The sequence below is a fragment of the Diachasmimorpha longicaudata genome, chromosome 11, assembly GCF_034640455.1.
Source record: "Diachasmimorpha longicaudata isolate KC_UGA_2023 chromosome 11, iyDiaLong2, whole genome shotgun sequence".
NCBI classification, from domain to species: Eukaryota; Metazoa; Arthropoda; class Insecta; order Hymenoptera; family Braconidae; genus Diachasmimorpha; species Diachasmimorpha longicaudata.
The window spans coordinates 6078812-6106682 of NC_087235.1; the positions used below are offsets into that span (position 1 = coordinate 6078812).

Sequence of the window (27871 nt, forward strand, 5' to 3'; positions counted from 1 at the left end):
CGCTTCGATTATAAAAACTTGATGAGGGAAATCCCATCGGTTCAGTTGCTATTGAGTTGTCACTCCAGTCGAAATTAGCTGTCATGAAGGGGACCATTTTCCTCGCAATCAGTGTTCTCAGTATTTTTGGGGGCAGAAGTGTCTGCGGTCAAGATTATTTCGAATTCATGAGGAATGAGGGAAACAGGGGATTCCATCGTGAGTTAATCCGATGTTGTCGGAGGTTTTCTTTACTAATTGTCTGTAAGGAAAGACGTTGAGCAACACAGTAATAATCGATCAATACAGGTCAGAGATCACCGCCGCCTGCGCCGAAGATAAATAATGTTACAGTCAGTCGTTCCTCCAAACTATCGGTATTTACTAACGCAGCGTATACTGATGACGATTTCTATGGTTCAAACATCGGGAAGCCTCCACAAGTGGTTGGTAAGGTGGGGAAACACTGGGGAGGGTCTTCAATCAGAATTTTAATTATGAATCGAATGATGCTGTTTTTATTTTAAGCCTGCAAAGGACGGATTCAAGATATCTTTGCGATGGGATACAAGGCCATGTGTAATCCCAAAGTCACTCTGGTCAAATTGAATCCTGATCCTGGGTACGAGTACAGTCCTAGTATTGTTCTTCTCAAGCGATGCAAAGGTCCTTGTGGACACTCCACCCAGTCTTGCATGGTGATGGAGTCGAATTTTAGGACTATATACGTTAAGAGGAGGGAGATCGCCAATGGGCTCTTCATGAAAGCAGCGGAGTGTCTGGAAATTGAGGTTGAAGAACACGCAAAATGCAAGTGAGTGAATTCCGGGAGAGATATATTCAGTAAAAATGACGGAATATTAACAAAAAAATTTTGAAACAGTCCTGTCAACAAATTCCTAATCACATTTCCCCCTTAAATTGAAAATTTCTCTTCGTGTGCTGACATATCCCTGACAATCAGGGTCTTAATTCTCTGCGCCCAAAAAATAGCTTCATTCGTTGCAACGATTGATAAAAATGCGGCCCAATATCAATTTCCTTGAGTGGATGAGGAAAAAATTCCCATCCTCTCTGATATAAAAAAAAATTAAGCCCCTGCGGATAGAGGATGCGGTGCAGTTTACCATCCTTTTTCAACCCAAACCAATTTCCTCGAAAGATGCGGATGCGCTTTGATGGCCAGCGATTGCAACAAGAGGCAGAAGTACATTCCCGAGGCCTGCGAGTGCAAATGTCACAATCTCAACGATAAGATGACATGCGATAAACAGGAAAACATGGGCTGGGATCCACAGACTTGTCGATGCATGTGCAAGATGGAGGAGGAACTATGTAATACTGGATTGCATTGGGTGCCGTCAATGTGCAAGTGAGTCCCTGCTATCATGCCCCGATCGTCTGAAAATTCTACTAATCGATTTCTGGTTTTTCATTGATTCCAGATGTGCTCAAGTCATGGACAATTCTATCTCGTCGTTCCAGGGATAATTTTTGGACAACTTTTTTAAATTTCAAATTACAATTGCATGAGAAGCTGAATAGTATCAGAAGTCGAGGAAATCAAAATTGTACGTCAAGTCGAAGAGTGGTAATGACCCTTAACAAAATTATATTTAGCTTTTCATTCCTAAAACCATTAGATAAAAAATTAATTCAGCAACGCTGGGAATGCGAGATAAACCTGAAATTCACGAGAAATGTCTACAAATTAAAATATGATCTCTCTCGTTATTTATATCCCACATGTGAGAACAATTATGCAGTTTGTTAATAGATAAAATCTCCCTCGAAATCCGATCCTCAAACTTTCCCCGGGTAATCCCCGAAATTATGCCACGTATGATTCCACAGCGCTGGGTTTCCGCGTGGATCGACCTTACGATTTCTCGGAGATACAGCCGTTGAATTCAAATGAATCAACTCCCGCATCAGTCTCTCCAGCATTTCTGGATGCCTGCGTACACCATAAATTTCTGGTCATAAAAAAAAAACCAAAAATCATCCAGGAATTCGAATAAATATCACTTACAGTTTAACAAGGTTGTTGAATTCACATGGATCACGATGAATATCAAAGAGACAAGGGGCCTTCAGAGGTCGGCACTCAGGTAGACCAGGATCTTTCTTTCCACACTGAATTTTCGAATTCTCACGGAGTTTAGTGATAGCATCGGGCGTTAATTGATGTCCAAGTGAAGTGACCGCACGACCTGCTAAGCTATCAATGACTTCATTGATTCTGTACGGCATGTTCCAGGCCGATGGTCCATACCATCTGTCATAACTCGCATAGTCAGACCCTGCAGATTGTTCCTAATAAGTACCTCATGCGTTCTACTATTTCCTAACTATTTTAAAAAATTGAGAGCATCTCGGCGTGAATATCCGTCCGTCAATCCTCTTGCCAATTATGGAAGACCAATTTATCGGTAAAAAATGATTGATTCGCCGGTTCAAATGGCATGCCAAGTCACTTTCTAATGGATGCCTCATGCGAGGGTGGGGGGGGGGCATTATTTACCGTTAATCAGCTTCCAGTTGTCCAGGGTTATTGCTCCATACTTCGCCAAAACATCGATGTTGTGGATAATGATGCGGGACGGTGATGAGTCATTGTTATTCATAGACTGCCACATGTCTATGCCGTCTAGAGATGTTGGGAGTGATGATTTATTGGCTCCAGCCAGGGTTAACAGTGTTGGAAGCCAATCAACAATGTGCATTTTTTCACTCCATATTCTGCCCGGATTTGCGAGCTTGGGTGTCCATATAAGCGCTGATGATCGAACACCTCCTGAATATTTGAATTGTCAAAAAAATTAAATAAAAAATGATGCACTAGACTTCTCAATACCCACCTTCCCACGGCGTCGCTTTCACCCCCCTGAGTGGATAATTAGATGCAGCATTTCCATTGAAACCAGCCGCGGGTCCTCCATTGTCCGATGAAAATACAATAACACTGTCTCGCAGCATCTCCTTCTTCATGAGAGCATCCACGACGGCTCCAACTGAGTCGTCGACTTTGCTCAACATTGCGGCAAATTTCCGGCGTTTGTACTGCGGTACGTGGGGAAATTTTTCCACAGCCTCGTCCGGGACTGGTAGGAGATCGTAAGGATTGGATGAGTGCGTTGCGCCGTGAGCGAGGTACAAGAACAACGGCTGCGTGGCATTGTGTCCCTTGATGATTTTCACGGCTTCACGGGAGAATACATCGGTGGAATATTTGCCGTGGAGATCCCAAGCTGTGTCCAGACCTCGTCGCATGTCCACTCCCCAATATGGCTGGAGTGTCGGGAGAGACAGTGAGCAAAAGGTAAATTAATTCCATCAATTTTAGGGAATTAAATGAATAGAATCCATTTAATTCCCTAAATATGTGTAATTAAAATTGGTATGTAATTAAAATTACAGACCGATTCTTCAGCCGTATGATCGAAGTAATTATGATGCCCCGTCCAGAATCCTATGTGACTCTCAAAGCCCCGGTACAACGGCGTATACTTCCTCTTGTAATGGCCAAGATGCCACTTGCCAACAATGTGCCGACGATAACCCAAATCGCGGAGATACTCAGGAAGTAGCTTCTCGTCGAGCGATAAACCCCACGGTTCTGCACCCTTCACGACCTTCGATTAGACCCGACATAAAATTATAATAATTGCTTTAATTAGTAGAACACAAGAGTGATTAGAGTTGCGTCTAATCACTCTGTTTAGTCTAATGCTCACGCCGTGCTGCATGCCAGTGTATATCGGGTATTTTCCCGTCATCAGGGCACTTCTGCTGGGAGTGCAGAGTGGAGTGACGTAGTGACGGTTGAGAATTAGCCCGGTGTAGGCTAGAGCGTCGAGGTTTGGAGTCCGAATATCCCCGGCTCCGTGGAACCCCACGTCGTTCCATCCCTGAAGAGAAATACAATTTATTTTCGTTGGTTGTTCGCTTGTTGACTCGAGTCATTCGGTTGTAGTGTTGAGGCTTATCGTTTTAAATATTCAATTTTTATGGTTAAAGACATTGCGGGTGATAAAATTGCATTATCCAATCTCACCAAATCATCCGCGAGAATGTAGATAATGTGCGGCGGTTTCGCACAAACAGAATTCACTAAGTACAGGGCAATGATTCCAAGCCACATGACAATATCGAAAAATACACGTCTGGCCACTGCGAGATAAACCGACAACTCGCTTCTCACTGTCTGATGAACCCATCAGTTTAGTTGATATACCCCCACTCCAGCATTTTATTAACTCATTATCTTCAATTACTTTGACGCAGCAAAGAATCGAGATGTGACAGCGAAATGCAGGGATGAGTGCACTGAGAGACTGTTTATCAAATCAGATTAATACGTTGGCCACTTTTGGACTTGATAATGAGTGACTTTTATTTTTAATGAACTATATATTCATATTTTATGTATTTTTAAATATTAATGTCCTGGATATTTGAACTTGAATTTTTTCCACCAGTCGCCGCAGTAAAAAACTGTCGATTTTCAAACTTAACACCCCATTGACTTGTTTTTTACGCTACATTTCATGTGCGGTTTCATTTGCCCCGACAAATCATTTTTGTTGCAGTACCGCACAATGTTACGAGCAATAATCTGAGACAGTTAGGTGAAGGCTGAGACTGGCAGGCCACACACGAGGATGAAGCCACTGCCGGTACACATCACCGAGCCGAGTATCCCCCGGTATTGTGCCACGCATCTCAAATATTTTTTGCAAATTTTTCAATCAATCCCCGGAGTTTCGAAATTCCCCGCCAATTCGAGCTGACATTCGCGATTCGCGATATCGGCTTCGCAAAAAAATCGCCTCACAACCAATTACGTAAATTACCCCCCAATATTCGCCGAACATTTCCCAGCCTACCATTGATAAGATAAAGTTATTGCTAGTGAAATTGAAATAGTAAAATCGAAATGAAAAATAATCTCAAATGAGTGATTTGAATGCGAGAGCCGCCCAATCGGTTATTTCGTCTAAATGTTTTCCAGACCTTCGACAGTTCAATTGCCCTGATTTGCATAATCACCTGGTACCTGTGGAATTTTCATCGCCAACTGAAATGCGAGAAGAGCGTGATTTGCTCCGAAAGCACGTGCTTATTTCGAGGGAATAAAAACACTCAATATTTTTAACTGGAGTGAAATATAGTTGTGGAATTTAACGAGTTTACAGATGAGGATTGGAAGGCAAGGTAATGGCATCTGTGAGTTTACACGTTGGCATACCTTGCCCGATATGATGCCAGTGGTAACCGGCAAAGATTCTCCGCACTCGCCATCATCAGGCGCTTTTCAATCCACCTCAGAGTCCCACAATGATGACACGAACACCTATTTTCGGTGCTTTCGCGTCAAACACCGGAGGAATGAGTTGGTTTCAATCGTGTTGGGGGCGGACACAGGTGTCCAGCTATTTTCGACACAATCCAATTGAAAATTTATTTCACATTGAATAGTTGGAGGGGATGAATCAGCGGAAAATATCTAATCGACCGATTTTTTTTAATTACGCGAGATTATTTCTCACAATTTGTTTTATTCACTAAAGAGCGGGTGGCAGGATGGTATACCGTGCTATCCTGCCAGTATTGAAGGTCCTGAAACGACCAAAAATATTATCCACCATTAAAAATAATTATTATTAACCCAATAATTTATTTTTGGATATTAATATCAGTAAAAAATCGAGGAATCAAAGCAGTAAATAATCAATTATCCCACAGGATAGAAACCCCACCAATTAAAAACGATCCAAAATGACAAAACCCCCAATTACTATAATTAATACCTCTTAAACCAAAAGTCCGGGTTAAAAATAACCTTCTGACGGTTCAATTTGTTGGTTAACGAGCCGCGTCGATTCCCGTTTGTTCCGTGAGTATATCTTTCTCGTCACGGTAATTATAATACGAAGTAGCGATAATTCAACATTTGTGGGAGGGCAACATATAAACAGGCATTATTGATAGAGGGGGACCAAGGGGGGGCGGGCGGGCGGGGGGATAGATAGGAGTGGAAGCGACGAAGCGTCTCAATCGTTCCTGTTGGTTATTTGCTCCATACCCCGGGTTTTTCAAAATAAAAAACCAGAGGGAAATATATAATGTGAACGGTTACATAGGAAGCCCCACTCTTCTTCGCGGGCGGTCGATCACTTTTTTTTCCCCTCTTATTCAATCGTTTTTTTATTTTCTCTCTCTCTTCCCTTTCCTTGGTCAGAGCTATCTCCTGCTGGGTTCCGTTCACTGTACACTTCGGCATTGGCCAACCCGCGTTTTCAATTACCCCAAGATGAAACCACACACGTGTGAGATTTTTTTCGTTGTAAAGCTTCGTTCGGCATTTTTACGATGGCCTCATTCTTCATCCCTCTTGTTTACTAGGTGGATGGGAATCAGTGGAACAATGATATGAGATAATTCGGGAGGAAGTTACAACGGGATTTTTGAAAATTCGACAATTCAATTTTGACATTTAGGCTTTGAAAAAATTCGAGGGCTCGATGTCAGAAAAATCTCACTTTAAAGGAATTTAAATTATAAATTTTAGATGAACACAAGTATTTTCTAATCAGTACATATTTTTTTAATTAGAAATGAAAGGGTAGAAAATTCTGTAGAAAATTGGGAGAGAAATTCCATTGATTTTTGGACGTCAAATGATTTTTTTAGGTTTTCTCGAACGATTTATTTCTCTAAAATAATGTGGAGAATGTTCACACAAAAATTTGCACTTTCTCCTACATTTCAATATCAAATTGCATGGAAATGGAGATTCCCATCGGGATTATCAACGGATCAGAGACTTTATTGATGAGAAATGCTTCGGAAACGTTCATAAAGTGTGTCTCTAAAATTATCATTCTGAAGATGTTGACAAGATCGAATTTCCCACCAGTATGTCGGTTACATTCTACAATTTCACTGAATGCTCGGACATCTATGATATTACAAAATTCAATGAGAAGTTTTAACGATCGATGATGATACTTTTATTGCTCGTGAAGGCACGCTCCCGAGATAGCCCATAAACTCGGAGTTTTACGAGATAAAGATTGGGAACGTGGGGGCCGCGAAGGTGATTCCAAGATGAATATGTAGTTGCTTTTTACTAGTTCATAATTTTGAGTTATGCTTTATTGAAATCAGACGTGAATGCCCCGAAACAGTTACTCATTAGTGTCAGGAGAAAATCGTCTAATGAGAGTAATTAGTTGTAATTAAAATAATTCAGAACAACGCGATAAATTCTCTTACGAAACATTCGATTCCATTTTATCCCACAATCTCACTCTAAATTGTTATTTCGCAATGGAAAATCAATTTGTTGGTCGACTAATCTGACATCAGATATGTGAGAAATTAATAATCTCTCGGATTGATCGAATGAGGGGAGGGAATGAAAATTAATTCGATGCATTTGTTGTCCGGCGAAGATTAAAAGGAGGTTTTAATAAATTTTACAAATCTTCGGGGAATTTCGTCATTGAGACTTCACGATTTGATAAAAAAAAATTAATGGTGCTAAATTTGAGTTCATAATTCTAAGTTATGGTTTATTAAAATGAGAAGTTCCCACCCTGACGCAATTTCTCATTAATGTCAGGAAGAAACAATTTATGGAGAATAATTGCCTTCAATTAAAATAATTCAGAAAAATGCGATAAATTCTCTGTCGAAATATTCAATTGAATTTCATCCGCTAATCTAATTCCAAATCGTTATTTCATCACCGAGAGTCAATTCATCCACCACCTAATAATTTAAAAAAATCATTAATCGCTCGAATTAATCAAATAAGTGGATTGAATGGAAATGGAGTTAATTCATTTAGTTCCTTCGAGAAGATTGAGATATGGAATGAGGCGAGTGATACGAATCGAGGCGCATAATTGTATCACTGGCGAAACAAGTACCAATTTTTTCCTCCCATTCCTTGTTATTGTTACACCACGTGTTCTTTCGTAACTGTGGAACAACTTATAACAGCCCAATAAATTAGACGTGATATTTCGTAGTCTGCAGGTCAGGGTTAAGAGACGAGGAATCTTTATCTCTTTGCTCGACGGTTAATACATCCACTAGAGCTTTTTTTGTAATTCCGTGGATGCGATACCGCATTGAATTTCACTGATTACGAGCTAATAATCTCCACTCATCTCGAAATTACTCGCATTTTCATGACAATATTTTTTTTATTTAATGGACTGAGCCAAGTACCGATGGTTACTTTATCGCTTTATGCAAATGCTTGCGCATCTCGTGCGAGACGCACTTCTAGCGGTTATTTGATGTCTGTCTGTCTGACTTGATCTACTTCGTTAAGATGAAAAGGCTTTCGTGCAATAAAAATTGATATTTTATATTAGCAAAATATATTCTATAACTCTAGTTGATAAAAATTCATGTTCTTGATGAATGATTATTTTTTTATAGCCACAAATTTCGGATTTCTGTGTCTGAAGCACCTGGTAATGACCCCCTGAGGAAATACACTTCCAAAAAACGAAATTCTTCTCCCAAGAAAATAATCCCTTTGCGAAAGGAGGTTTTTTGTCATCGTAACCTCAACCCAGTATTACCGCTTCCCTAATAAGTTCAACTGAATTTTTTTTTCAATTCGCCTGTAATTTTTTTGATTTACAACTCCGAGGATTTATTTTCTCTTCGTATTTTTTTTTTTTATAAGTTACATTTGTTCGATCTCTATTCGTTTATTCATTCCAGTTATATATTTTTCAACTGGTTACTTGCGATTTTTCGAGCTCCCAGAACATTCACGAAAAATCAAATAATGAAACGCGAATTCTTTAGTAATTTTTCCTGAATATTTTTCCTGAATAAGAAACGATTGGCGTATGAACATGAATTCCCTCCCGGATGAGTATAGCTAGCAGCCACTTCTTCCGGAGAGTGCGGAGCGAGTTCACGGTGTAATGAGGCTATTTTCACGCATTTAACAATTATGCAAAGAGGGGAAGGGGTACTCGAGTACTGCTGAGAAAGAATGCTGCACAGTCGTACGTAGGGGGACTTTTAATTAATTAAATTGAGTTTATTAAAACATGAGTGAGTCATCCCCCCCTGTCCCGCCCTCCCTGCGGCCAATTCTCATAGATTCAAATCACATTTTCCTCGGGGAAATGCGAGTGGAGCAGGTCGATGAGTATTTTTAAATACAGCTGAGATTGATTTCCAAGACAGACAGAGAATAAACAGTCATCGAGTCGGGAATAATTTCATCGCATATTAATTAAGTCCACGATCGTCCAAACACCGGGACTCGAGGGGACGGATAAGTAGGACAAATTTTTGGGGTAAAATGGGTGAAAATGTAAATATCGAGGGGCTATATTTAACAGTTGTTTTTCAACTCGTGTTATACAAGACGGAGAACACTTGTAGACGAGACTATGACTTTTAATGCTCCACCGAAATTTTATAAAAAATTCTGTTGTAAAATTATAAAAAATTTTATAAAAATTTTGTAGTAGAATTTTTTTGGAATTTCTGGGAAATTTCCAGGCGTTTCTCACGGAAGATCAAGGGAACTAGCTCGTGCTGGCTCGAGAATTTTTCTTAGAAATTTCTTTGGGTGCGAGAAATCCTCTGGAATCTCGTGGAGTCTGTGCAGGTGGAGCGACGGAGGTGAAGAATTGTAGTACGTGCTGTCGCCCGAACTAACGCCGATTTATCGTACAATGCGGAACGACTGTGGAGGCACGCGCATATACAAAAATACGGTGTTTTGATACTGAAGTGCTACGAAAAATGTTTCAGGGACAAATGCCTGAGAAATTGACGTTGTGTTAAGCCCCGCGAGACGTTTTTCAAGTGTGGAAAATTGAATGATTGAATAATTCATGCAGTCGGTGGCTCTGTTCATTTAATCGGACATTTAGAAATTATGATGTAGGTGGGAAGTGAAAATTTCTGAAAATATGCTATTGAGTATGTAAATTAGTCTTGAAAATATGGGATTTCGCCTGGGGTGCCTATTTATCTTCCGTCCTTGTTGCATATTTTTTTTCTGAAGTTTAATTTACAACGTCGATAAATCCACGGTTGCGAATGTTTGTCCAAATTTTTATTTTTTCCTTGACCACCGTCTGTATACTACCTTCGTAGTCCTATTGATCAAATTCACGAGCAACAAATGAAAGAATGAAAGTCACAACGAATAAAATAAATATTAAATGAATGGAAATTTGGGGAAAAAATTGAATGAAAAAATCTCAAATTGAGGAGTACAATTTTCAATCCAATTTCACACAATTCCACATTTTCATCTCCTCTCGGTCATTCCGTGTCGTCACATGGCAACAAAACGAGATAAGAGATACTCGTAGGAAGAAATAAATTGTCCGATAGCCTCACCCGTTGTTCACACGCCCATGAGCGACGAAAACTCGAAGCAGATCATCTCATTCATACACATATGTCCCAGAATCATTTATTCCCATGAATTTGTCATCTCCGCTGCACTCTGAGAAGTGATAAACCCGAGTGGACCACATTCTGACAGAAAAAAAAATCTATTCGATTACCCGAAGCCAATAACTAATGAACCATCAAGTTTTCGTGATAAAAATAATTTCTTCCAATAACTTCCCCATTTCCCCAACAAATTAATCAACAAATTTAACGATTAAAAATCATCGAATCCCCATTATCTCGCGAACAAATCATTCCCCCGGGAACGGTAATCAACGCGTGTAAACATAATTGAACATATGAAAGAATACCAATAAATTAATTCTCAAGTGAATAAATTTCTTTCTGCATCTTGTCCTGGCGCATGTATCGTATGTTATGTATATTTAATTATGTAATTGGATAACGTGTGAAATCCATCCAACTGGCATTCCACCAGGGCGGGAAAAAAAAACAGCGAGTGAACATCGGATAAAAATAAATACCAATAAATCTCGAGTCAGGTGATTTACCAATGAGTAACCCAACATTGAATCCCGTCAATCAATCGCAATTATGCAACAAGGCCGAGTGTAGCAATTCTACAGTAAATCCAAAGTACTCAGGCTCATAGAAAATAATAGGGTTTCGGGGAACTCTCACGGCCAGGGGGAAAACACACAATTTGAGGAAGAGGGAATTAGTTTGATGATCATTTGTTACACACCCTGGAAAAAACAATCGTCCGCTATACTACGGTGAGCGCGAGTGCGTGACACAGCGGTCGGTGGGCCAGGGGGCGAGGAGGAGGGAGGGGGTGTAGAGAGAGATGATAGGCAGGGCAATGTAGTGGGAAGTGATAAGGGAATGGGGCAAACGCGACGGGGACATTCAACATTACCCAGTGCTTTACTTGGAACTTACCTGGAAGTTGAGAATTAAACGATTCCAGGTTGGTACACCGAGGGGACGACGTACGTGTCGCTTAATGCCGTGAGGAACGGAGGATATGCGATGGGCTTAGTCATCGTACCGGGTAATGGGTAACGAGCTGATTTGATGCGACATGATGCTTGAATTAAATGCATTATTGGAGAGGGTATGGAGCCCGGGAGAGCTCAGGGTCGGTGAATGATTCGAGAATTTTTTGGTCATTGAACTTGGGGGCTTTTTGAATTTTTAGGGGATTATTTTTTGGGAGAAATGGGAGATAATTAATTTACGATGGAGGTTGAGATTCATTGGATGATGAATCGCGGATGAATTAATAAATGGATGGGGTTAGCCAGTCCGGGGAGGGTAAAGAAATGAAATTTCTAAGAAAGTGCGGTTGAATAAAACAGTTTGACGCGACACGTTCCTGGAATCTTGCACTTGATAATGAAGTGAAGTTCATTAATTACGAAACTTGAGAAAGTTTTATGGTGCCAGATGTTGGGGCTGTTTTTATCGTTTGAATGTGGGTTCTGGATAATTTTTTATTGCGAGAAAATGGATCGAATTCGATTATTCAATAATTAAATAAAGTTTCCTTTCGTAGTAATTATCATCTGCTCTGTTATTGCCAGTGAAAAATAATTTTTACGTTCTGTTGTTTAATGTTTAAATTGCTATTCTGTCAACGAATTTGTTCTATTTGGGAAACTCATTTTTTTCACTCACCACTTTCGTCACCTGACATTGTTATGCGTCAACTTCCAACGTCAGACGCACAACAAGAGGTCCTTGAACGAAATGTTAATTTCGCGTGTGAAGAATATACGTATATTTCTGGCTGTTTGAAGTACACGCTCGTGAATCATCCTGTGGGAGTCACCGCGCCTTCCTCCGCGGTATATTCCGACGAAGTTCTACCCCGTACACCTTCACGACTTCCAGGAAACCAACTCCATCAAGGTATTGCGCCGTCGTTCACCTGCTGGAATTTCTCCTTATGCGTCGTGCGATTTTATTTCACCCGGTGTTTCTCCGTCCTCGGGTGGATAAATTTCCGGGAAATTCTGCGCACGAGGAGGAGGAAAATCCCTGGAATTTCTGCACGAATTTACCGTCATTCCCAGCCACTCTCCCTCCGTCGAGGAAACAATATAAAAATAGGAGAATCAGTTGATGCTGATGAGGAAGTGATAATGAAATCGAATTTACTTCATTAATTCAGCATTTGCGTCAACGTCAAGCGACTTCAGATGAGAGCGTCAGAGGATCGTCGAGCGTTTTGCCACCTCAACTCCCTCCCGAACGATTTCTCCGAACTAAACCCGAGGGTAAAATTATATTCACCATAATGATGTACCCAGGATTATTGTCAATTGAGGTCCAGCATCGCTGCACCGCCTGCGGCTCGTTAACGGCGCTTCCATGAACGCATCCACTGGTGTAAAAACGCGAAAGATAACGCTCGCGGATTGATGACTAAACCCATCGTTTACAAAGTCGGTCGCGTCACAAATGACAAGTGCAATAGTGACACATTACCTGACTCGCCGTAATCGCTGGCAATTCCCAATGAAAAACCGTGGAAATTCCGTCGATCCTAAAAAATTTTTTTAAAACCCTCCCTCCCAATCTAGATGTATCACATCCGTGAATAACTATTGCGTCGGCAGCTTTTCTCTGAAGCACTTTGGTCGATAGTGTCCCGGAAAGGGTATGAAATCATCGCTCTAACCCTGTGGCCTCGCGTAACCCCGTTCTACCTGGATTATCGATCCCCACCATTGGCCCACGTTTTCTCTCCCCGAGAGTCGCTCTTTTATTTATCAATTTTTACCTCGATTCTGTTAATCCCCCAGAAACTCCGGGAACTCGTCACACCCCACGTCCCGAGAATCTCCGAATTAATAATTACGAAGGTTAACTGGAATAGAGAATAACAATCGGATGACACGCGGAAATATTTTAAGAGATTGACAAAGAATTTGTCATTTTCTTGCCGACGAATCCGCTGGTCCCTTGTCATTTGAATAATGGCATTAATTCTCAAATTATTTTAAAGTTAATGAGAACGAGGAATGTGATTAGAATGAAATACGGAAAGATTCGGCGAGTTAACGAGGAATCCCCGGTTAATTTGTTAATTCGGACGAATTAATTCTGAACTGCAATTTAAATTTTTCATTGACAGACGCGGAAAGAAAATCAGGAAAAATTACTGGGAGTCCATTTCCCTTCTGGGAATTTTTTTCTGGTGCAGAATTGTTCGAAAATTTGCACGATAAATTTCGCACTCGTCCAGTTCCTTCTTTAGTCTATTTTAGAGTCAGAGAAAAAATAAAAATGAACAATAACAATTGAATGATACATGGGAATGTTTAAACGATTATACGAAGAATTCCCGGTTGATTTTTATATCCTGATGACTCAATCCTGAATTATAATAAAATAACCATCACTAATGAACAGGATGCTGTCATCATCAAAGCCCACCACAATCAGAAAGAAATTCAAATGGAGTGTCTTCTATTATAAAGACATTACGAGCGCAAAAAATCGAAAGTTTGGATCGAGATGATGATTCAGACATTTGAAAGAAGTAATCATCGATTTGATTGGGCTGGGGGAGTCATTTGAGCCGCGGGGAGTATCTGGGTCAGTAGTTGCTGTCAAGGTCCTTGCAGGCTCGTGTGGGCTCATGGGGCCATCCCCTGACGACCACCACCACCTTTTTTCCTGAATTCCGGTGACTGTTCATTACCAAATCCAAAAAACCCGAGCGTCGGGCTCACAGTTGGGGTTTTTCATCATTATCCGATGTTAATAGACCTCGCAGTTATTGACGCAATCCGATGATTGATGACTCCCACAATGCAAGTTGTTATTTCATCCAAAAGTCAATGAGCCATTGACATTTAAGGAAATTCAAACACTTGAAAAATTTCTCTTGTTGTTTGTACGTCATTTAATGATTGATGCAACGCTGTAATTAATGATTTTCCAAACATTCGAGTGTTTATTTGAAAAGTTAAATGAGTTGTCAATATCGAAGGAAATTGCAGTATTTTTTCGGTAAATTTAATTAAGGAATTTAGCAGTAAAAATTTGGTTAAATGTATACAATAAATTCAGAGTATCGAAGGGTGGAATTCCAACCCCTTGGACCTTCATTTTTCATTGATATAAATTTAGTTTTACCGAGAATAAAAAAATTAATACCTAAAAACCTTGAAATCCCTCGAAAAAATCCAGTGCCTATTCCGCCCCATCCCCCCTCCCCCCCTGAATTCCCGAGAATCCAACAACCTCAGAGGTAATTATCAGTCGCAGAGCAGTTTGAGCCCCGCAGAAGGGTAGAAACTGCTGCAGTGGACCGAATCGTCGAGTTCCACTGCCGAGAAAGGAATAGAAAAGACGAAGTAACTCGCCAGGGAAAGACCGGAGAGAGAGTGAAAGAGATTATTTCGAAGCGCAACTAAAAAAACCCATCGGGGGAAATAAAGAGGGAGAGAGGGCAAAAGCGGAGGCTCTCTGTGTTGCCTCTACCTCATGCCTCCGCACTCTTGGTGCTCGGTGGCGGGAGCAACGACGTATTATATAGACGGTTGGCCATACATGCCCGCCAACAGTCGACACGCGGCAGTCGCGTTGAAGAGATTGACAGAAACATAGATTTCCCGAGCAACAATTATTCTCTGACAACCAAACAAAAGCTCGAGATTTTTCCCAGTAAGATTTTCATTTTATTATTGATTTAAAATTCATTATCCCTGTGGAGGGTGTTTCTCCCTGTGATGCTGCACTTCCGCGTGCTCAAAGGGACCACTTGTCAACGTGTGCGCGCGCATTGCCCGGCTTTTTTTATTTAAATCAAGTGAATTTTTCGGATTTATTGGCCGCCGAAGATATTCATCAGTGAATTCTCCGAGAGTTTAACGAGTGTCCAGAGGGAAAAAAAAAACGTATAAACCGACACGTACACCATGAAGATAGCTGTGTCGCGGACGACTGATCACACGAGCTACTGTAACAAATTCTTCTGCCTCGTGAGGCCGTTTCTCCCTGGTCGCAGTGAAAATTGTTTAATTTTTTACAAAACGAGTTTCCACGTCTGAAGATAATCGAGTGATTTGGCAGAAGTGATTGGCAAAAATTATTGGAATTTTAATTGACGAAAAACGGCGGGGATTTACCACCCCGTACGCACACCCCATGACGAGGGATGTTTTTTACTGGTGTGAGAGCGTGTAATTGTCACTCGGTGAATTGATTGTACTGGAGAATTGGAGGTTTATGTGTGCTCTGTTCTCTTGGCTATGGGCGAGGATTCAATAATATTACCAATTGATCGCGTTATCAGTGAAGACGTCGACGGGGGACGATACAAAGTGGACAAACGTGCGGGTAAATTTATTAAAATTTTTAAACGCAAAGTTTCGTGCTCCTATTTTGGTGGCAAAAGGCGACTGTTTTTTCGCTGTTTTGACGGCTGCGCTGGAAAATTTGTGATCTTTGTGGGGTGTGCTTTGTTACTCGGTGGCTGTTGTCTCGCTCTTGGGGGGAGGGATTTAGGGACATTCAGGATGCAGGGGGATTATCGGGATTTTGTGGGAAGGGGGAAACTCGGGGAGGATGAGATGGAGACCATACGGAGGAGCATCGTGGAGGGTCTCGGAATACAGAGGATACCCGATCCTTCCAAGGTATTTATTACGCCTAGCTGGTATTTTATACTGGAGATTTCACCAGAATAGAGAACGTGACGTGAACGAGTCAATTTGACGATCATTTTGACTTCAATTTGATTTTCCCGAATTTTTTTAACGAACATTGATCCGGTTATTTGCACATCGGGGATTTTTTTATCGATGCAGTGGATTATTTATTGATTTTCTGGTTCTTTGGTTTATTATTTAGGACTCGAATAATTTTTTTCGGTCAATTAAAATATTTGTGACGGTATGGAAAGGATCAAAGAGCTCTGGTATTTCTGGAATTCCAGTTGATCAGTCAGCAAGTGGTCTGTTCACTCCACTTGATCAGCCGAATTTTTTGACACAGGGGAATTTTAATTTCTCAGGAATTTCGTTCATGAAATTAATTAAGATGACCAATAATTGAACTGTTTTCTAGTGATTTTCCAAGATGAGCAATTAAATTCTTGCAAATTATTCATGAGCAAGTTAATTATCTCATAAATTTTTCCATTATTCTGTAGACTCTCTCAAATAATAATTTTTTTATTCAGAGTATTTAAATACTTCACATAATATATCCATAAACGTTGAATAATGTATCTAGAAAATTAAAATTCAATTCAATTATCGGTTCATTACATTCTAAAATTCCAATCTTCATAAACATTTTATGTGACTTGTCAGACTAAAAACCCTTTGTCTTCATTCATGACCATCCCCTTAAAATTATTAACCAACTAGTATACTATTCAATTAAATAATACAGAATAAAAATAATTGATTAACAAAAATTTTTTCTATAAAAATAAAAAACATATTCCGAGTGTTCTTTAGTCGAAAAAAATTTTTTTTTAATACTGAACAGATGATTTTCTAATAACAATAAAATATCATTGGCGAAACAGCTCTATTAAAACCCATGACTGGCAGATGCAGGAATTTCCGCTTGTCAAAATATTAGTAAACATTGAACTATGATATTTAAAAATTCTACTCACCATAAAAAATGTTATAACCCCAGGAAAAAAAATGGAAAAAAAAATTATCCCCATAAATAATCAGTCCACGCAAATCAACGTGTTGTTCGTCTCATTAAACATCCCCATAAAATATCTAATTTAAACTTCAATTCTTCTCCATCTCATCTCCAGGAATCCCATTAAAATAAATGAGTAACTAACGCATTTCAAATAAGCATAAATAACCTCTGTACATTCATTAACCACTGATAAATCAATTCACCCGAGACAAGGAGTCTCCACCCATGGGCAACAGGTGTCGGTTTTTAGTGGTCCCACCGCCTCCAAATCTCTGCACTGCACCATCTCTCAATCTTCGCCCTGTCCCTCCACCCAGTTTCTCCCGTTGAAAAATGTTGCGTTGGAGTCGATGGATAAATGTGTTGACGCCGGGGATAACGAAGGGACACGAGTCAGTGAGAAAATTATCGGAGGGAACGATATGACGGGAATGTCGCTGGGAAATGCCAGACGATCGGTGAAGGGGGACCTTTTGGTTCCATGTGTGTGTCAATTGCCTCGAGGAGACCTCCAGCATCGGGCAATTCGATACCTCCGGCCTCCCAAATCCGTGAACGTGAAAAATCAGATACAGAATGCATCATCAGGAATATTTTTATTTTCAATTCCTGGAATTTATTTCCCCAAAATGTTCAGGGAATCAATTTTTTCTAATAAAATTTATCTCATGTTATTATTTAAAGATCCTCGAGTCCTCGGAAATTATTTCGTGAAGAGAACTCGTCGTTTTATGCAATTTCCTCTTGTCTCAACTGGGCAAACCTATTTTCTGAAGTAATTACAAGTGACAATGGCTCTTTTTCGTCAAAGCGGTCCCCCAAAAATACTGTGATTCAAGACCCCTCGAGTGGTTAGTCAAGCACGCGACGTCTTGAGTGAGTCGTTTAAGTGAGTTTAAACAAACTCGAGTCGGGGAATGGCAAATGAGAAAAACAGAGGCAAAAAGAACAGAGGGCCGAAGGGCGTCGCGACGCGGTAAATGGACCTTCTTCAGTCGTTGCGCGAGGAAGAGCCCCGGGTGATGCGAAAGAGGTGGAATGACTCATAATAAGAACCGACACGGTGTCTCGGGACCACCGGCGATTCACCTTTACGACTCTCGTCGGCTCATTACGGGTCGCCAATCCCTCGGCGCCCCGCCACGTTTTCAGGATAAATAAGGGGAAATTGGGAGAGTGGTGAAAGGCTTCCCTAATTATTGATACAGAAACGAACAATTCGGGTTTTCGAGTTAACGAGGCGCTCCACATTTTAACCAAATGTTTCAATCCCATAAAATTCACAAATCGTCTATTGCGACGGCGCTGACCAATGCAAATTAATTATTCTCATTGGTATTTAATTGGAGAATTAGTTTTATCGGGAAATTTCCCCGTTGAAAATTCAATTTCCTCCGGAACTTCACCAGTAACACTTCACCACTCTACCCTGAATAATCCTCACGGAGAATTTTTCATTCAGATAACCCACCCACACCCGAAATCCCCCCAAAAACTATCTCTGACCCGCGTTAAAACCCGATAATAAATGTCACAAGTAGTGGACCGTCGCAATAATCTGACAACTTCCAGAAATATGAGGAAGAGAATCAATTAAGGGGTCCAAGTTCAATCGGTGAATCGTCACGGGCGTCGAAATCATCTCTGGGTCAACGTATCCGCGTCAACAAATTTTTTTTTTCGTCACTCTTTCTCCCCTCGCACACACATTTGTCTCCTTTTTTTGTCAATTCCCTCCACTTTTTTACGAGTGTTCTTATCTCTCTCTGGGAACGATCCCACTTGACTTCTCACTCCGCCTTTACTCGTCTGTGTTTTGTTAATTAGCAACAAGTCGGGCCTTCCCTCGACGTTTTTTTTTGTCATCCACTCCACATCTCTTTTCATCGTTCTCACTAAATGCATTTTTGTTTCGTCTCTCCCCCGACAGGCGAACGTGAGTCAGACGGAGTATGAAAGAGCCCACGTCGAATACCTGAGGAGACTGCAAATGTCGAGAGCACCTGGTGACAGAAGACGGAGGAGACTTCACACGTTTCATGCCACAGGTAACAATGCGCTTTGAATTCGGTTGTAGTACGTTTTGATGGGTTTTTTTATATTTTTTTGATGAGTGGTGAGGTTCGATGATGGGATGACTCTTGGTACCGTTGGTGTCTTAATTGCCTCGGGGGGGGGGGGGAAGAACAGCACAGTTCGCCTTGAATTTTGAGTGAGTGTTTTTGTAATTCGGGGACCGTGAGGAGTAATGTGTTGTGGGAATTTTTTTAGGTGTAATTGGACGTTTTCGGGGGAACGACATTAAATTGTCAAATTTCTACTCGGCTTTGGGATTAGTCCAGAGGGGAATTCTCGTGATTTTTGATTGACGGTCGTAAAAAATTGATGATTGGAAATGAACGACAGTTCAGGTTTAAATTCGCGTTTAAATCTCTGGGTTGTGAAGTATTTCTCGGAGATTTATGGTAGACAATAAAAAATCGTTAATTTTCATAGAAAAACACTCCTAGAATTTTTTATTCTCTAGTTTAATTCGTACTAAAGATCAGCAGACCTTTAATTAATTGGATATAAAACGTTAAAATTCAATTACTAACAATCTTGCGGCGATGTCGAAAAATAAATATTTATTTTTTGGGAAAAATACGAACTAATTTCGAATAGTCTGAGGGCGGTTTATTTCTTGGTGAATATTCAGGAACAATAAAAGATGGAGAACATTAAAAAAATATCAACGTTCATGCGATTATCACAGGTTTCAGTTTCAGTCCGTCTGAACGTCCTCAAGCCAATGCAACGCAAGATAATTCTGCCCTGTCATATTCGTCCTCGTTCACTCGTATTGAGTCATTTCCTGGGGGATTACCGGCACTTCTTTTTAATGAGTGCTCAGGTGACGTTTGCCATGAGCCCGAGAAAAACCTGCCATTAAATCCTCGTTCAAAATTCTCCACGAGAAATGAAAAAAAAAATCTCCCTCTCAATTAGTCAATTATTTGGTGAATTATTAATTGCTTTACGTACAGTCCGCGATTTTTTTCCCGGTCCCCCACGATCTCCAGATGACTTTCACACTTCGTCTTGATATTTTTGAGTACGAAGGTGGAACTAGATGTAATTGCATCCTGTTTACTTTCGCCGTTGAAGTCGACGTCTGGTCATCCACCCCTGGCCCGCTTCAGGAGCATTTTTGCGGGGGTCAAGCGTCGGGGGCGAGCTTCCGGTCCACGTTATGTCTTGTCAAGAGTAATAGACAACCGGCGAACGAAGTCTCACGACCTCATTTCGTTGGAGCAATTTTCCGGGGCTTATCAGCCGCTGCTCGACAATCGTCACGTTTTTCTCAGTTTTTTTTTTCATTGATGACACAAGATGTCTTCGGGGAAAACATTCAGACGAACATCTTGATTGTGGTGGGAAAAATGGAGAGACCCCGGTTGTAACTGAATTGGGATTCGTTTCCTGTTCTGTTGTGAAGTGAGAAAATATGAATGATTACGCCAATTTTAGATGATCGTGGAAAAAATAAATACGAGGAAAGGCGAGATACAATCGGTACTTCATTCTTCGTTCAGAATTTTTTCATTCGTTGATTTGGTCAATTAAATGTCGTGACGATTTTATCGTGTATTTGTTGAAATGTTAAAAATTATTTGTCGAGGAAAAATAAAATATTTATGAATTATTCACGGATATGATCCCTCATTTAGGAGTAAAATATATCCGATGCTATTTATTAATTCAAAAAATTTGTGAAACACGCGATGCAACGAGAAACCGAAAAAAATGTCGAAATTGTTCTCTCTAGAAGAAGAACTTTTATTTTTCCCAAAGGGATAATGACTTACATAACAAAATAACTAATCAAAAAGCCCACATATACTCGATATTTTATTCCTCATCTGGAAACTTCTCATCATCAATTTTTTAAATTAGTTAAATTATCCAAAAATTAATTCTTCCCCTCGTGGACAAAAATTTATTTCCCCACGAGGTTTATCAAGTCTTATTTAAAAATAAAATCCACTAAATGTCGTCGTTTACTTCAGGAACCTCATAAAATGCATAACACAACGATTAATCTTTCCGAAAGAATGTCGAAATATATTTCGAGTAGATGAGGAAATTCCAATCGAAAAATGTTTGCTGACATTTGAAATAAATAATTAATCACTCAGTTCTTGAATTTTACTGGTAATAAAAAAAATATCAATCAAATGATCTCACAAGCCATTTATTAAATCTCTCATTATTGACTAACGATCCATCAGCGCGAGCATTCGACCGATCATCTCAATTACCCCGGGAAAAAGAATCGAGAAAAACGTTCCCACCACTGACAAATGACAATAAAAAGCCTTATTATCCCAGCATCCATATCAATGTAACGACTTGCTCGGTAGCCTCGATAAATATCTCAAGTATCTGTGTACCCAGGAGTTAAGATTATCAATCAAATTAGCAATCACCGTCCTGCAACATGAAATGAGGAATATAAAAAATACCATACACTGTAGAAAAACGCTGAGACGCCTGTTGAAGAATACTTGGAAGTCAGTTACAAGTGGAGTCTCGCAATGTGGGCCTGGAGAGACGTGTACTTGAGACTTGTGTTATAATCCCCTTTTTTCTCATATGTCCCCCGCCGCCCCTCAGTCATTTGCAACCGCTCGCCCCTCAGCACTCCCCCCCGTTGCAGGTATATTGTCTTGGCGATACGTCTGTCTCGTTACGACATAGAAATTCCATTGGAATGCCGAACAACGAGTTTTTGCAAAACGCAGTCATGAAGAGATCCCTGTGTTCAAGTCATGGCCCTATCAAAGGGGCTATTGATATCATCCTGTCGAGTCCTCCTCCATTTTAGTAATATTTTTAACTGGTCCCAATGACGTTGGTTAATTTCGAGTATTTTTACCGATGAAAAATGAAAAACCCTTGAACTTGTATTAAAAAAAATCGGAAGTAGAGAAAATAAAAAGTGTCCACTTGTTTGAATCTTGATAATTTCATCTCGCTCCCCCCGAGTCTGAAGATTCCACTTTAACTTCCGGCCACACAAAGATGTCACCGACAATGGGCTTTAACCAGGGAAATGATTTTACGACTCCGTCTCCTCCGGTCATAAAAAAAAATCAGAACGTAAAGTTAAGCCGAGGTGACAGCAAACTCTCGTAGATTTTTCTTATTTGTATTTTATTTAGTGAATGGTGGGAAGAGTTTATCGTGCGTTATGTTTGTTGAGAAATAGTAATGTAATGTTGAATGTAAGAGTGCGAAAGACAAGCGATTAACAACGGGGGCGCCGTAAGGTGTGCGAGTGGGCAGGCGCCAACCGAGCACTCAGTATCTATTTTTGATTGGAATACCAGTGTGATAAAGTTCTATTATCGGAATCGATGAATCGTTCAGCTATTTCAAGTTGTATCACAGGCTATGATTTCTCTTACCCAAAGATAACTGTTTCGAGTATCTCCCGTGGGTATTTCTCATTTGAAAACATTGGTGGTGGGGGGAGGATGGGATTATCGATTATGCATCACGATCACGCTTCCCTTCTCGAGATAGGAGTAAGAGGGTGATGTGCGTACTACATACCACGGGATTATTGTGTAAATACAACGAAATTCTTTGGATTTTATTAACCCAACCCACGTATGTGATCACTGGGGGGGATATGTATTTTTAGGTGATTCTATTTTACTCGAGTGGTGACTAGTAAATACCGGAAATTCGTGTAAACATTGGGGAAGGGAAATGGCTAGAAAAAAATTGAAGCTGAGGACCGAAAGTTGAAATTGAAAAAAAAATTAATGGAGAATTAAAACTAAAAACTTTTGCTTATTCTTCAATTTTTATTCTCATTTATTTAATGGGTTAGAAGTGTGTAAAAGATCATGTTCTATTCTTCTTATTTCATTTAAAAATAATCCACTGAATGAAACGATTAATGATTATAAAATCTCAGAATGATATTTTTAGTAAAAGTCATCAAGTGATTCTCTAAAATAGTTCTTACATAAAGTGAAATAAAATTAAAACTGATCACTAGGGAGATACGTATTTTTAGATGATTCTGTTTTACTCCCGTGGTGACTACTGAATTCCGGAAATTGGTGTAATTGTTGGCGAAGGGAAATGAGTAGCGAAAAATTGAAATAACGGAGTGAACGCTAGAAATTAAATTCTTCATCCTCTCGAGTGGTTCTGTAAGATTCAATGTTCCCTGTCCCATTCGAGCAGCAAGAAATACACCAAAGAATAATTTTAGAAAATAAAAAATGACCTTCTGAGTACATAAATAAATAAATAAATTCCTTCCAGATGAACTGGCTCAGCTGTCCCGAAGCAAACGTGATCTATCCTCCCCGGATTCGGCCACCTACAGCCTGTACTTCCCCCTGGACATCCCCCCCGACGACGAGGAAGTGGATCACGCAACCCTAAGACTGATTCTCGAGCCCAGGGGTGCAGTGGCAAGCGTGAAAGTATCGATCTACCGTATTGCCGAGACATCGAGAGCCCTAGTATCGAGTGAAAGATTTTCGCACCTGGACGGGCCCCGATGGATCGACCTAGACGTGACAGATTTGGTTGCCCTCTGGCACGACGGTCTCATCAACAATCTGGGTCTCGAGTTACGTCTCGAGGGCACTCCCACCCCCACAATCTCCCCAGTCACCCCCATCCTCAACGTATTCACCAGCGTCGATGAGCCTCGACGAAGGCGATCAGCTCCCGATCACCTCATGTCACTGCACAAGGGCCGCAGGACCGAGTGTCGCGGTGAGAACAAAAAGTGCTGCAGGCACGAGATGACAGTAATATTCAAGGATCTCAAGGGCTTTGATTTCATCGTACAACCAAAGACATTTGACGCTGGCTATTGCAAGGGCCGATGTCCACCCCGATACAATCCCGCCCATCATCACGCACTACTCCAGAGTCTCATATGGAAGGAGGACAGGAGAAAAGCCCCCAGGCCCTGCTGTGCACCGAGTAAACTCGCTGAGCTTGAGATACTCTACTTCGACGAGAATGATCCGACTAAACTTAAGGTCTCCAGCTGGAAGAACATGAGGGTGCTGGAGTGCGCGTGCTCGTAAGAAGCAGCCACTTGGGTTCAATTCACCAAAGAGTTTAGACATCAATTTTTTTTTTTTTAAACTCCTCCCCAAGTCTCTGGAATACTTTTGTCTTCTTAATCTCATACGTGTAACCCTTGACTTTTTTTTCTGCCTCTTGTGACTGTGATATTAAACGTACGGGAACCAGCAACGGTCGACGCTTCTGCGACGCCAATTAGGGGTCTTTTTAATTTTTCTATTCTTCCAGGGGTTTATTGAGTAGTTTTGGAATTGAGACGAGGGAGGGGGGAGAGAGAGAGGACGGTTCGTTAGGTCTGCGCTACTGCACTTGATCACGGAATGATTATTCGTTAAATTATTAATAGCTCGAGGAGATGTTCAGCTTTTCTGAGGGTTGTGCAATTATTCCAGGGATTGTGCTAATTTTTTTTTTTATTGTTCACCAGCACGCGACATTGCCCGATGGACTGTTATGGTCTTGGTAGAACCAGTTGTCACTGTTTATCCACACAGCGTGTACATATTTATTAATTTATTTTAATGTTTAGGGTTAGTTAGCGATTTTTGAGATGTGTCTATGTGCAAGTATGGTTTTTTTTATCGAATATCTCCGGTCGTGTTTATATGTTTTTACGTGCGTATGTGTAAGTGTATGCTTAGGTATGTAGTGAATCTCATGGGAGAGGAGGATTCGGAGTAGTTGGTCCTTTTTAATGGGAGGATACTGCTTCGTTGTATTTGAATTTTTGTGCCTCTGAGAATTTTCATTTCGATGGAATTTGATTAGGAAATTATCATTTCGTTGATATTAATAAAATGATGAGATTTGAAAAATATTTTTGTCTTGTGTTATTTATACCTGCCTTTCGTAACAGGAAAACAGTTTTGATTTGAGGATAATTTTGCTCTTGAATTAATTGTCAGTGGAGACTCGGAGATATGACAACTGGATTCTCATAAAAAATAAGTTTTCCTTGTTTCACAAATACGTAATTCATTAGTGAATCGACAATTAAACGGTTTTCCTGAATGAAAAATAACTGTTGATGAAGACAAATGATTTTTTAATTGAGAATAAATTTTTTTTTAAGTATTAAAGATGGAAAAATTATTTATTTTATCCCGTCAAAGTTGTTTTAACTATTTTTTCATTGTTGTCAATACTGTTGCTTTCCTCGAACATAAAAAAATTATAGTTTAAAAATTATAATAATAATTTGATAATGGGAGAGTTCTTGATATTTTCTTAATTCTCTTCCCTGTCTGACCATGATAACGACTCGTATCCCTGTCCTACCAACGTCCAATCGGACTGATAACGAATGTCTGATGTACCGTGTGTTCGTTAGAGGTCTCCACGAACGCCAGGGATCTACATCGGCGCGAAAAATAAATAAAATAATCAGGAATCAATGTGACCACGCGACGACCCACATTTCCCAAGTTGCGAGACTTGGTCTTTCCCTGGGGTATCGTAGACACAACTAATGAGCATACAATGTCGCTGATAATTATTATCAGTGTGTTTGTAAAAAGCCCACGTGGAATCCCGAGAAAAGGTTTGCAGGTACCCGCACGTCTAAACACGTCAACTTGGCCAAACATTACAGTCGAGAATCGAGAAATTTCAGCTGAATATAATAATCTATCTTCTAGGAATAAATTAACAATATTTTTCGGGGCATTAAGTCGTTGAATAACAATTCAACTTTCATTTGTCTTCATTAAAAGTAAATTCAATACTTCAGTGGAAACAAGAATTAACAGGTCATTGATTCCTTTTTATATAAATTGACTCATCAACAATCACTTGAGGAAGTCAAGTGTTTAAAATCATTTTATGATCCAAAATTATTGTTAAAAAAATAAAAATATACTTTCCTCGAAATTCTTTCCTCGAATGGACAATTAGAAGAATTATCAGTCTCACACTCTTATTGATCTTTGTTAACTCACATAATTTTTCAATCCAATCACTGCAAATGTTTCTCCTTCACACGATCACACGAATTTAATCCCATGAATCGATTGAATCACAAAGATCCCGAGTGTAAATGCCCTCGGGTGGATCCAAACAGCGTGAGAGGTCCCGAGATCGATCTCGGCCGCATTTACGGAGACGCCTCGGAGGAGCCAAACGAGTTTGCGCTCGCACGAAACGATCGTTCCAAGTTGCTCGACCTTTTGAACCCACCCGCGAGACAATCGTTCCTTTCCTCGATGCCTCGATGCCTCGAAGAAAAATAAAAGGAACTAACCCTGTGAATACCCCGAGCGAGAAAAAAAGTATTGATGAGGCGACGGAGGAGGGGTGAGATGTTGGGGAAAGGGAGGGCAGAGCAGCACAGGTTGACTTCGCACCGGATCGGCGCCAAGTGATTGGGATAATGATTTATCTGGGGGTTCGGGCAATTGAGTGATTCCCCGACGTTTGTCAGACTTGACTCATCTTTATTGGAGTGACGAGCGCTAGTTGGATGAAAAACCTTGAAGAACTGCTTGCGAGTAATTACCCAGTTGAGAATTATTCGAGGAAATTGATCGTCGGGAGAACGTACGGTAAATGGTGCACGTGCGAATGGTAAACAAACTCATCCTTGATGACAGGGAGATTAAAAATAGATTGAACATTGATATGCGCTGATGAAGTTAATTAATTTGCAACAGATTTTTGAGGAGAAGAAAATTTTTTCCGAATTTTTTCCAATTTTTTTCTCATTTTTCAACGATTTCATAAAATTTTGGAGTTAATAAAAAAAATGGAGAATTATTTATTTATTTATCGAATCAACGGGGGAGATTGCGAGAAAAATATCACAGCAAAGTATGTAAATTTTTATTCAATAAATTGAATGAAATAAAAATGAAATTAACTGTTAAGGTGCGAAACCTGATGAATAATGCATTAATTTTTCCAAGGAGATCGAGATTTCTCGCATCACCAGATTAACACATCTGTTCGAGGGTTTATCTCATTGAATAATTAGTGATGATAAGAAGTCATGAATGCCAATCGTAAAATTGAAGGATTAAATTTAAACCCGAAGGAGGCAATATTCCACGGTGATCGTTCTTTTTTTAACCTCCATTGGAACATTATTTACGAGCATTGGAGACTGCTAACTCCTTAACAAACATGTAGATCTTTTCAGATTAATTTTTTTCCTTTGAGAAATGGAACAAAGTCTTAATATTTTTAAGCCATAACTGAAAAGGTAATGACTCTCGGAATGATGAATCACGAATTTTCCTTCAACTATTTTTATCAGTAACATTTTCGAAGACATAAAAATAGTTTAAATCGACAGCTAGAACATACAAGTATAAGAACCATATTCAAAATTAAATAGAAAAATTGAAAACATTAAATTAATGACTGTGTCATAAGCAGAATTACTGAGAAAAATAAATACCAATAATTTGACGCACATCAAACAAATGATTGCCTAATCATTTGCTTCCGCGTCTAATGACTTCCCAATAATTTGAAATATCATTTTATCCACTAAAATTGCCAGAATTAACATTACGGCAGTTCCCATGATCTCAGATAGCGGTTGATATCCCCCATCTCTGTCACGATGATCGTTTCACTTGTACGTAAACACATTTAAGTCCCCAAGTGTTACATTACGTTTTGAGGGGGGACGTCCCCATCTCGTACATCAGAGTCAACACATTTTCGCTGGAGACGCGCG

General features: G+C 40.0%; 3 protein-coding genes across 4 annotated transcripts; 2 read left to right on the forward strand and 1 right to left on the reverse strand.

The window, feature by feature from the left end:
- The first annotated feature begins 38 nt into the window (after positions 1-38).
- On the forward strand, positions 39-1724 carry LOC135167460 (vascular endothelial growth factor A-like). The gene is made up of 5 exons (XM_064130679.1): positions 39-198; positions 289-429; positions 508-793; positions 1142-1351; positions 1425-1724. The coding sequence occupies exons 1-5, from the start codon at positions 84-86 to the stop codon at positions 1468-1470; spliced, it is 798 nt and encodes a 265-aa protein (XP_063986749.1). The 5' UTR covers positions 39-83; the 3' UTR covers positions 1471-1724.
- On the reverse strand, positions 1575-26328 carry LOC135167458 (arylsulfatase J). 2 transcript variants are annotated; one of them, XM_064130676.1, is made up of 7 exons: positions 26130-26328; positions 3717-3890; positions 3402-3614; positions 2841-3270; positions 2504-2776; positions 2012-2282; positions 1575-1936 (listed from the first exon to the last, which is right to left on the reverse strand). In XM_064130676.1, exons 2-7 carry the CDS (start codon positions 3756-3758, stop codon positions 1783-1785), a joined length of 1383 nt encoding a protein of 460 aa, XP_063986746.1. In that variant the 5' UTR covers positions 3759-3890; positions 26130-26328; the 3' UTR covers positions 1575-1782. The 2 variants fall into 2 exon arrangements, with proteins under 2 accessions (XP_063986746.1, XP_063986745.1); XM_064130675.1 differs by lacking the exon at positions 26130-26328 and adding an exon at positions 4037-4195.
- Positions 13062-25009, forward strand: LOC135167459 (protein dbl-1). Its single transcript, XM_064130678.1, has 3 exons — positions 13062-16052; positions 19016-19133; positions 23410-25009. Exons 1-3 carry the CDS (start codon positions 15666-15668, stop codon positions 24189-24191), a joined length of 1287 nt encoding a protein of 428 aa, XP_063986748.1. The 5' UTR covers positions 13062-15665; the 3' UTR covers positions 24192-25009.
- Positions 26329-27871: the final 1543 nt, after the last annotated feature.